Source organism: Penaeus monodon, chromosome 13 (genome assembly GCF_015228065.2).
Source record: "Penaeus monodon isolate SGIC_2016 chromosome 13, NSTDA_Pmon_1, whole genome shotgun sequence".
Classification (NCBI taxonomy): Eukaryota; Metazoa; Arthropoda; class Malacostraca; order Decapoda; family Penaeidae; genus Penaeus; species Penaeus monodon.
In genome coordinates, this window is record NC_051398.1 from 47,710,221 (window position 1) to 47,722,720 (window position 12,500).

The 12,500-nt window shown below is 35.2% G+C and overlaps 1 protein-coding gene across 1 annotated transcript in view; it reads left to right on the top strand.

Annotated features, from left to right (window-relative positions):
• The window catches only part of LOC119580398 (DDB1- and CUL4-associated factor 10-like), a 16,896-nt gene extending 10,696 nt beyond the window's left edge, over window positions 1–6,200 (top strand). Inside the window, exons 4-6 of the mRNA XM_037928529.1 lie at window positions 568–739; window positions 2,030–2,239; window positions 4,220–6,200. Of these exons, the coding sequence (XP_037784457.1) occupies window positions 568–739; window positions 2,030–2,239; window positions 4,220–5,464 (1,627 nt within the window). The 3' untranslated portion in view covers window positions 5,465–6,200. The remainder of the gene's footprint in view (window positions 1–567; window positions 740–2,029; window positions 2,240–4,219) is intronic.
• The last annotated feature ends 6,300 nt before the right edge of the window (window positions 6,201–12,500 follow it).

A 12,500-nucleotide genomic window follows, 5' to 3' on the forward strand; every position in this document is an offset into this window, starting at 1 on the left:
CTGCCAAAGTGCATAACAGCCTGACATTACTGGCTACTAGCCAATTTTTAGTACCAAGGTTATTTGGGACCAGAGGAGAATATGCAAAGTAATTTAAGAAAAAAAAAAACTTTTTTCACTTGAAATGAATAAGCATTAACATGGAAGGAAGGAATTTTGATAGAGACAAATGACTTTTTATCAAGTGGAAAGATTTTGATAAAAAATGAGTATCTTTAAATTTAATGAGCTAAACTTTGCAACAGGTTCATATCATTGTTTGAAGTTAAAACCCAATTTTCCCAAATAAGAATGTAAAGGATGAATGATAAAAAAATATGAATACTGTGATCAGTCTTAATGCAAAGGAATTTTGGAATAGTAGGTTATATGTTAGTCAGAACCCAACATCCCCTGTAGATTTTCTTGATTTTCTTCAATTACTTATTCTGATTGCCCTCCCCCCACACCCTTCTTCAAACTTTAAAATGTATGCTCATAGATTATCCTCGTAAGAGAAAACTTTAAACTTTTAATGAATTTGGGAGCTTTAAAAAAAAGTTACAATAAAAAGATTCTTCTTTCCAGGTACACAGAGGATGGCCTGCTGTCCACAGAATTGTTCAGCATGCAAGGACTCATGAGAATGCGCCTAAGTCCCGATTGCAGCAAGTTGGTCATGTGCACCACTGGCGGCTACATGGTACTCGTGCACAACCTCAGTCTGGAGCACCTCTCGGAAGATCTTAGGAACTTTAAGGTTCGTTCTGGCGAGTGGTTTCTGTGGATTGAAATGTGTTTTGGGATCTTCCGTTTATGTTGCGGTTGTTCTCATATTTGTTTTGCTTTATTTATTTATTTTTAAATTTTTTTTTATTTATTTATTTTTTGTAAGATCTTTTTATAGTATAAAAGGAAGAATTAACCGATTTCTGTCAGGGATGATTTGTGTTTACACAAAGATGGCTCTACAAGTACTTTGTCACCAAGCAACCTGTTACAAATACTTATATATATATCTCACTGGTATACCCTTTTCCTTGATTTTTAGAATAATAAGTTTATTCTATATTATATTGCAATTTTTATTTTATGTAAAATTGTAATCATACTGTCAGCATGTGGACCAAAATTTTGGCAATAGGCTTACTTGAGTGGCAACTCTCTCAGATGTGCTGCTTGTAGGCCTGGCATAATCGTGCAGTATCAAGACTCCTTGCCTCCCCATTCCAGTGATATTATCTTTTTTGTGCATAAGCATTTTTTTTTTTTTGCTTATTTGCTGTTTTTCTGTGTCTGTATTTGTCATTTGCTCTGCTTTATCAAGATGGTAATAGAAGGGGTTTCGTTTAACAGACACGATATTATTTCTCTAGGTAGTCTACAACTCTGTGCAATAGTAATGATAATATTATTTATGCCATTTTTAATTATTTTTGTACTATTCAATTTTCTTTAATTTACCCTGTGGTCTCAGCAAGTAGGTATAGGATCCTGAGAATGGAAATAGTTTCCTCCCAGGAGCTGTTGCTCTTCTAAGCATGGGTGACACATGCTACATTCCAACCTTGTTTACTGGTGGAAGTAATGTAAGAGCCCATTCCTAAATGCCTACTTAGTGTAATACTCCTTCTAGACTTTTGTGCACTCATGTTGAGTCATTCAGCCAAATTTTTCATGACAGTATGTTCCTATTACCTGGCCCTCTGTCAGATTGTTTTCAATCACCCAGATCCAGTGGGTTGATAACATTAAAAAAAAAAATTCCCGAACGTTCCAGGGAGGGGGAAATCTGGTGAAGTCAATGTAGGCCTACTAATTGACTCCTTGGTGATTGAGCACTTGTGGAGTCCTCTGTGTTTCGTAAAGAAATTCACAAAACAAAACTTCAGTGAACATATATGTTCCTGGAGGCTATGACCTAAAGGAAAAGGAGAATTTAAATCTGCACTGTTATAGTGAAGAAAGAGAATGGAAGAAAAAAAAAAGGGAAGAGCGAAGAAGTCTGGTTTCTTTCACAGTCACACACTGATCCAATGTTTGTTCACAGCCCAACATGTACCGCTTGATGCAGTTGTCGAACACTCCGTTACCCCACGCCACCATGTTCACAAACCTGTTCTACAGACAGCGGAATAGAGTGGAGTTCATCTCAGACTTCCCTCCCTCTAATGAGGCGGAGGTCATCCACTCTCTGCAAGTTCATCCACAGGGTTGGTGCGTGTTGTCCAGAAATACATCCATGGAAGATTCGTCAGAGGTAAGCAGTTTGAATCGATTATGTGCTTTCATTTAGTTTAGTTATGTTCTTCATATTTTTTTAGTTTTATGATTTTCATTGTTTTTGTTCAACATTTCAGGCCTGTTGTAGTTACTACTGATACTGTTATTATCGAGTTTGTTGCTGTTATTCATGTGAAGACTGTTGGCATTATTATGATGATGGTGTTACTTTTTTATTAGAGGTAACAAAATTTTGATTTGATTTTACTCTCCATTCTTAACCCATCTGGTTGTGTCACGGCAATCACATGACCAAAATTCAGGCATTAGGCTTACATGAGCAGCTGCTCTGCTAAGTGGCAGCTTGTAAGCCGGGGTCCCACAAACACGTGTGCGATGATAAGACTCTATGCCTACTATGTTATTTCCTCTTTTTATGCATAAACTTTTTTAGCTTTTTCCCATTTTCCAATGTCTATCTTTGCAATTTGATTTGCACTATCCAGATGGTAATAGACTGTTTTCTTTGCACAGACTCCATATCATCTCTCTAGGTAGTCAACAAGTCAGTTCAATAAGATTAAAAATATGTAACACTTTGTTATGTGAGTCATTTTGAAATTCTCTTCATTATATTCAACCTGTATCGCTAGTCACAGTGACAGGAATACAATGCTGAGCATGGTAATGGCATCCTCCATGGAGCCGGCACTCTTCCAGTGATGGCTCACAGACATTACATTCCACACTCGTACATAGATGAAAAAAATGCAAAATCGCCAAATAAGTCTAATCAGCCTTACGAGGAGTTTATGTACTCATGGCGAGTCTTTCCTGTCACCCCGCCCTTCAGCTGAAATACTCACGACAGCAGGTTCACGTCACCTGGCCTGCAGCCAGATTTTCCCATCAAGGCATGTTCATGTGACTCACCCCTCAAGCCAGATTTTTCATGACATGATGGTCACGTCACCCAGACTGAAGTGGTTAAAATGTATAGAATGTTACCACTACCAAACTAAATATCATTATTGTTGTTATTATTTGTGCTGGTACTACAGCCTCTTATCTGTATTATTCATACATTATCACTGAATTGAAAAAATTCCTGTCACATCAGAGTTAAATATCACACAGGAAGTAAATGTCACCAAAAGAATGTCATTTTCACAAGTAGTCTTCCTGATAAAGTATAAATAATTGATCAAACTTTTATTGCTCTTTGCATTATTCTTTTTAATGTGGGGACAAGTTTAATCAATGTTTAGATTCTAGTAGATTTTGAAAATGTTTCACTTGTAGAGAATAGCTTAACTGTTTTGCTCCAGATGGTTTAAAAGACAAGCGTTGCTTGTGCATGATGCACTCGTCCACGAGCAGTAACTTTGAATGTGTTTGAATACAGTTTCTTCCTCTCTCTCTCTCTCTCTCTCTCTCTCTCTCTCTCTCTCTCTCTCTCTCTCTCTCTCTCTCTCTCTCTCTCTCTCTCTCTCTCTCTCTCTCTCTCTCTCTCTCTCTCTTTCTCTCTTTCTCTCTCTCTTTCTCTCTCTCTCTCTCTCTCTCTCTCTCTCTTTCTTGAAAGGAAAATTTGATGAAGCCTCATGGTAAACTAAGGTAAACTCTCTCTCTCCCATCCCTGGTAGAGGGGTAAGGGGTGAAGTAAAGGCTAGGAGGATATGGAGGACAAGGGTAAGACCATAGATGGGGAAACTGTGATGTAGACTCTGCCAATGCATAGAGGGTGGGAAGAGGGATGGTGGGTGTAGCTATAAAATTTTTAAGGCAATATATGAAGTCTAAAAAATAGAGCCAGAACAGAATATGGAATCACTCTGCAGTGACTAAAATGGAATTATGAGGCCAACATTGGTGTCACAGTATATTCCACCGGCGCTTCATGAAGCTGAGACTGACATCACAGTATAAAACAGGTTAAAGCTAAACAGACTTGTCTCATGCATGCCTTGTGTCATAATACAGAATAACTTTACCATCAAACTCTTTTTTTATTTTTCAGTGGAGCTGTGTTCATGATATCCAGGACCTAGGAGTGACAGCTTGCAAGGATGAGGATGAGGATCAAGACAACCATGGAGACCTAGAACCCTATGATGACATTCCCTCAACAAGTGAGACAGAAGCACAGAATTCTTCAACATTTCAGAATAGACCAAGCAGTGCAAACAGTAGTAATAACAATAGTAACAGTAGTACGAACAGTGGAAGTGAAAGTGGCAATGTAAATGGAAACTTACACTTATCATTGACGTTCAGCCCAAGGGTGGAAATCATGCTGCGGCACAGCCCAAGGGATGAGAGTGATGATGGCGGTGGTGATGGAGGCGGAGGTGGTGGGGGAGAATTAGCAGGTGGAGCTGGTCCTGCCAGGAGTGGCAGCAGTGGTAGTAATGTCAATGCCTTCGCAACAGCCTCTGGTGGGAGTGGAGTGAGAGTTGTAGATGGTGCAGGAATAGCAGTTGGTGGTAGTGCAGGAGGAGGAGGTGGAGGAGGGGGAGGCATAGACATCCAGCTACGATTTACATCTATGGATGTCTTTGAAGCCTTAGAACATATAAGGGAGCGCCGTGAGGAACAACGGATACGGCAAGGAAGGCAGAGAGCAGCTCGGACTGATTCAGAGGCCTCCTCGAGTAGTGGAAACAATGAAAACTCCTCTGGTTTCCCCCAGTCCTCATCCTCTCAGTCACCATCACCAGCCTTACAACACCTTGGCCGTAATAGGACCTTTAGTGTGCACAGAGGTAGAGATTTTGACAATGCCAGAGAAAATTTGGGCTCAGGAAGGACTGCAGCCAATATTATCGACTCTCGTAATGCATTTTATATCAGAACTGGTACTGGCAATCATAGAGCTCTATTGCTTCTTCGACCCTTGGAGAATTATCCTCGGTATAATCAGACGGTGGATCCAAACCATAAGATTGCAAAGAATATTTCACGGCTAACTCATTACATAGAGGAACCAAATGTTGGAAGAGGGTTTATCAAGGAGCTGTGCTTCAACTCAGATGGGCGGCTTATATGCTCCCCATATGCTCATGGGGTGCGGCTCATGATGTTTGACCAGAACTGTTCAGAACTCTCCACATGTGTGCAAGATATTCCCCAAACCCTGTATGCTGTATCCACCAACAATTGTCATAAAAACTGTGTTGTTAGTACCAAGTTTTCTCCCACACATTGCCTTCTAGTCTCAGGCTGCCTGAATGGCAAAATTGTGTGGCATCAGCCTGTTCTCTAGTGGAATGAATAGCTGCAGTGTATTATACATAGTTATATGGGAAATGACTATGTTGTATACATGGTGTTTTAGTTTTCTATGCTCTTGAGCAAGCTTAAACTTTGTTGGTCTGCTGACCTTTCCAATAGATTTTCTAAGTGAAATAGAGAATATATTTGTGGAGTGTACTTGTGTGGTGTATAGAATGCACAGCAGATTACAAGAGCAATTTATTTATTGAAGGAATGTGTATCTAATGAATAACAAGTTCATATAGTTTGTTATTCTTGCATTTGGCATGTGTCAAAGTGCTTAACTTAAACACAGAATGTATAACAGGTGTTTGTAAGGCATCAATTCAAAGGATATTTCAGTAGATCGATAGAAGTAGAGGTTTTACTGTGTGTACATTGTTTAATTTCTTAGAGTGGAATATGGATTTTTTTTTTTTTTTTTTCTTTTTCTTTTTCTTTTTTTTCTTTTTCTTTTTCTTTTACGGTATATCCAAAGAGCAATAATGCATTTTTTAGTTGTTCGAAAAATAAATTAGATTTGTCAGTGCATTCAAATATTGTAATAGAGATAAACACCTATGTGTCTTGGAAATACAGTCTCCTTTTCATTTCTTCAGTTTCATTAGTTGTAAACACAAATGCATAGTTTACTTTGCAAGTTTCTCAGTTTTGCTCTCAAATTGTGCAGCTCATTTAAGGAGAAGGAAGTGTGGAACAAGATTTATTTCCCGCAAACAGACATTGTGTTTATGGTCATACATATTTTTCTCTTTTTTGTTGTTGTTGTAAGGAGAGATCAGCATCTTTTCATTATAAAAAAAATATAGCATTTAAGCAAAGGGTAGATGAAAAATCCAGGTAATTGATATGTACAGTTTAAAGATGATTAAGGTACATTCCTTATATTGGACATTTAAAAAAATGTTAATTGGAATATATGTATATACTAAAATAAAAAATAAAGACATTGCAACACATTATATTAATATTAGCAAGAGTTTATAAATAAATTAAAATTTCATTAAGGTAATTGATAAGACTTTTTTTTTTTTTTTTTTTTTTTTTTTTTTTTTTTTTTTTTTTTTTTTTTTTTTTTTTTTTTTTTTTTCCTCCCCATTTCTCTAAATAGAACTAACTATTAATTTTCTTTCTCTCTTTTATTATCTGATCTAATCATTACTGTTTCAATTTGTTGGCACTGGAAGTTGGATATTGTGTTGTAAATGTGACTGGATGCAAATGAATGCATCTCTTGAGTGGGATAGTGAGTGAACATGCTCCCCTGCTGGAATTCAGGTACTCTTTGGTCCTGTGTTATGTAATGGTTCATAGTTATTAGCTAGTGCTTGAAAATGTTTGGAAATTGACTGTCTTGAACCTTTGTTTCTCCTCTTCCTCTCTTTCCTTGTGTCTCTTCTTTTTGTTGCTATTTTATCCCTGCTCAAAAGTTTTTTTTTCTTTGGTAGTTATTTTGTGTTTAGAGTATCTGTGAATCCAGAAGCAGGGGACAGAAAGTTGTGTGGACGAAAGCAGGCTTTGATTGAAAGAAATATTAATAGATTATGTTTTTTTCTCCTTTGGAAATCATTGTTTTAATTTTTGTCTTTTCTGTACTATTTAAATGTGAAAATGAATTATTTGATATTTAACATCAGATAAAATGTAATCTAAGCAGTGAGCGATAGCAGAAATGGTAAGGTAATTAAAGCTGGAGTTATAGTTATAAAGTTTTATGACCATAAAAGTAGCATAGAAAAAATGGGTCGGTCGGCTGGGATGTATAGAAGTAGAGAAGATGATACCTCTTTGCTTTGAGCTTCTTATCTCAGTGAATTTTTTAATAACCTACAATTCTCTTTTTCATCTTGGGATTCTTGATGTGAGGATAGTAGATTATTGTTTGGTTAATACTTCAGCCATTTTGTTATTTTTTTCTTGGAAATACGGTACCTAAGCCACTATGTGCCATACATCCCATTGTAAAACCTTGCCTCTTGTTATATGCTGTGTATTACTCAAGTCTTATCAAATATTTAGGGCTTGTTCAAATGGGGAGAGGATGGTGCAAAGGAGGGGAACCCTGGATTGTTTTAACAGGAAGTGTTTACAGTCTTCCTTAGTTGATTAAGCCGTCGGTATCACAGTTTAAAGTCCATGTAAAGGCATGTTTCCGCTATAAGATGTCTACAAGATATTAAATGACAGATGTTTAACCCTTTTCAGATGAGCCATAGGCTGCATGGTTGCCAGTCTTTGCTTTATTGTTTATGTGTGAAGTATAGTAATTTTTCTGAGTGATTTTTAACCGTAAGTAGTGGCATTAAAATGGTTTATAAGTGGTACTGTATCCTCTTGTGCAGAAGGGAAACAGACTTAGGTGTGGGAGAAACAATGTATCAGCTTAAAATTGTGAAATGTCATGTTAGTGTATATGGAACTATTAGGTATATTTTGAGTATTTATCTTGTGTTTAACCCTTCAATGGTACAGTGTGTTTTTATGTACCAGGGTTGGACAGTCAAACCAACAACAAAAATTGTAAACATTGGCATACAATTCTGAGATAACCTGAAGTTTCATGCAAAAAAATCGTTAGCACTGTTAATGGCATTTAATGACTGACACTTTAGGTTATATCAATATTGTTTTGATCTATCTGTCACTGGTTTATGTCATTGTCTGACATTGTGTATCCATGATTGTCTTTTTAACCAGATTAGTTACTTATCTATGTATATATTTATGGTGTTTTCAACTTTTTTTTTTCTGTCTTGCTTCACAATTCCTAATAGAGATGTGCAGATATCCAGATGTGGGCCAATACCAATGCCGATGCCAGTACGCAATTCTCAACCAAGCCCCAATACTCCATTTCTAACCATCGCCTGATATTTTTCAGATACAGATGCGTAGGATGTTACTTTTCTTTGATTTTATATTTCATCTGGAAATCTAAAATAAGATTATGGATACTTGTATTTTAATCACAGAGATAGAGTTAAATTATTTACTGCATTAGATGAAGTAAAAAAATATATATATATATAATAATAAACATTCATATTGTCAAAATTTAAGTAGCATATGGATTTGTGATCTTTTATCCAGTGGCCTCTTTATGGTATGATTGCTAAGCTGAGGATGGTATATACAGTATTATTATTATTATATTATTATTATTATTATTATCATCATCATTATTTTCTTTTGTGTGTGGTTAATCTGCTTATGTGAATAATGCATCTCGGACCAACAGCAAAAACCTGGCTTTATCTTGGATCATCAGTTTAGAGCAATAGAATTTGGAGTATTGGCCATATTTTGATCTTGCTGATAACAATGCTAAAAAGAAAAGGGTGATAGTGTCTACATTGATCCCAATACTGTCAGCACATTTCTAATCCCCTATACCTCTGTGTAATATATTACAAACAGCTTTAACTTTCTTTCTCCCTGTAATCTCAAGCTTGTAGAATTATCTATATTATTTTATTTTATATTCTGTTTTCTTTTTCTTCTTTATTTTTATTTATTTTTTATTATTATTTTTTTTTCTTGATAACCTGATGTGAATTTTTTTACAATTTTACACAGCTGTAATGGACAACATGTTAACTCTTTCAAATGTTATCACATAGTTTCTTTATAAAAGCTGAATGATGAATAAAAGAGATAGAAGCATCTTACTCTTGTACATATACTTGTTTATCTGAGGTTTTGACATTTGTATAAAAAAACAAAAACAAAAACAAAAAAAATATATGTGATTAAAAATGTTGCCTTTAATATTTGTCTTTTTTCATGAGACTTTCAGATACATAGTGATAATGGCATAGTATCAAGCATACTAGAATATGCTTTGTATTATTTAGTACGTCCCATGTTTTTTTGATCAGGTATATGATTTTTTTTTTTTTATACATATTTGTATCAGATTTAAAGTTGTAATCATGTGGTACCGAGTGGAAAATAAGTAACTTTTTTATGTATTCATAGATGCAGGAAGTGTGGCATATATAATACAACATGGTTAAATGAAGATGCTTTAGTAATTATCATAAGTATTGCGTTAGAGCAACAATGGAACAGTTGATTTTTTTAAAAGGCATCCTATGGGCATACCAGATCATTGTTTTATTGGGGAATCACAATTAAGTGTTGTATAGAAACACAAATACAGTATTAAAAGAGAATACCAACTAGTCTATACTTATACACAGGTATATATACATTGTCAAGGTGTATGAGTAGATGAATGCACTGATGAATGGGTTATTAAGTCCTCATATATCATTGAAGTGTTTAATATATTTCTATTTGCATGGCAAGAATTTTTTGTTTATTTTTGTCATTTGAATAAACACAAGTAGATTTTTTTAGAATTTTGCTATGGATGTTAACTATATTACTATACAAACAGAAAGTGCCAAGACTAATAGTATTTTATAGGAATGGACAGTTTGTAATTTGAATATTAAGAAGCAAACAAAGCAGAACAGGCAGGTATAATTAACCTCAAATATTCATAGGTATGCATTCCAATGACCTTAGGGATTGTTCAGGTAAAGCCTACAAGTGTGCAGAAAATAAATGAAGGAAACTGAACTCTTGTATGAAAGAAAGCCAGATAATGTAATGTCTACTTCTAGGATTCTTGCTTCCATTATCTCCAAGATTGTCATATTATACATAAAAGTGCACTGGTCATATTTAATTTTGTTTATGGTAATTTCCTTGTATAGTGTTTGTTATTTAGTAATTTCCTTTTTTGTAATGACATGAAGGTTATGTGACTAAAGCAGATTTTCCTAGAAATGTGGTTCCATACCTTAAATACAGGATTAAACGAGACAGGGATAAGGGAGCAAATAGCCAAGACAAAAATAATTGATAATATTGAGAGATGTGGGGAATATAGAGGAGGATGAAAGAAGTTTAAAGTAATCAAAAAGTGAAATGCATGATACCTGTTGAAATCTAAAAGTCAAGCCTTTGGAATATAATCTGGTTTGGCAATGTGTTAGATTGCTAGTATCAGTGTTCACATGAAGTTAATATAAAACAAAACATAATATATAATTCATGTAACAGTACATGTCTGCATTTGTCACTTTGTCTTAATTAGTAGTTGAATATGTATTTTTATACAAGTGTTCCCTATGTCATAACAATGATTACTCTCGAAAGTTTAATCACTGTATTGGTTCTTGTTACCAAACACTGAATAAAATACTTGGAACATGTCTTAAAGTTTACTTAATTCAATGTATATGGTTTGAGTCTTTTCCTTTCCTATATTATGATTATATACACCAAAGAAATACCTGTACCTGATGATTCCATAATAAAGTAGAAAGCCGAATCTCTGAAGTAAATATGAATATTAAAACATGTTCCATTAGGATTTCTGTCGGAAAATGGATCGGCTACTGTGGAGAATTTCAAAGACATAAACATGATACAATTTCAAAGACATTATCATAATAAATTTTCAAGAGGCCATGCACTTGAGAGTGAGATGCCCATGCTACAAAGCTTGTAATTGTATCCCTAGCTGTTGTACTTTGATAAAGGAAACCTGTGGGAAGAACAAACACTACATGGTGATGGTGAAACTATATTTGTCACCATACTCTAAGATTGAAACAGATGGAAAGGAGGCATTGTCGACTTGTTGTATGTTGGCACAGACCTATTTTAAATGCAAAAAAAAGTGTTGCATACTTATTGACTTTGTTAATATATATAAAGCCTGAAAGCACCTGCCTTTATGTGCACATATATAAACAATCTGGTATGAAAGATTATGACATCAGTGCTAAAATGGTATGACCCATATATAAATGCATAATTTATAAAATTATAAGATAAAGAGAGGAAATAATATTCTAAATGCGATGTTGAATGACAAACATAGTCTAGATTTACGATTGTGTAATTATAATGTCTATCCATAATAATTTAATGCCGCCAGCACGTTCAACGTCATCAACTGTTGTATAACACTTACCGGAATGAATCGAATTAATTGTCATGAGAGATTCTAAACACCTGAAGGCCAATAAATTCAGCAATCACAGTTAGCTCAGTTGCAAATATCAATAAACCCTAATGCAAGGGTTCTTAATCTGGGATCCATGGGTTGCAAAGGATCCCTGCTTAAAAAGGGGTGCTTTTTAGATTGTTTACTTTAAGATTGATAATACCTTGTGTATCACATATAAGACAATAAAATCTCAATGAAGTCCATTATACAAACCGCATGCAAAGTTATATTTATATGAATGTTTCTGGGTAAGGGGATCCACAGCTTTCATCAGATTCTAAAAGAGTTATGTAACGCTAATAAGGTTAAAAACCGTTGCTCTAATGCAATGAAAGCTTAGGGACTCTACGGGAAGGTTCGCCAGGTTTCATTATTCTCTCCTTAAAATATATTTTTCCTCCTTTTATGGTGGCGTCGTGGTCCGAAGACCAAGGCAATTGGCCAGAAAGGGAATCTAATAACTAAGCAAGTCAATAATAATTATAATAATAAAACGTAGGACAGAGTATCAAACTCGAACATGAACAATCTGCTTTGAATCTTTTCTGGTGCAACTATATTTTACTGTATCTGTACAAGGCAATATAGATATATAAAGTTCTCTTTTTTTCAAATTCTTCGGCCTATTACTTAATTCAACACCATTTTGCCATAAGTCTTCGAAACGGTTAGTCTCATGTATGTGTATGCGTATATGTATGTGTGCGTGTGCGTATGCATGTACGTGTACGTATGCGCGTATGTATACGTGTATATGTGAATGCACATATACGTGTACATGCATGTACGTGTGCGTGTGCGTATATGTATCTGTGTGCGTATGAGGGGGTAACTATCGACGAACTTGTACGAGAGTGTGAGAGAGAAGGACTTTGGTACGTGTAAGCAGCATAAGTGTGTATATGTGAGCATGTACAGAAATAACCCCGGACGTATGTTTACTTAGAGTTCATCACGAGATCTCATTTGCATTAACTTTATTTAGGATTAGTACTGA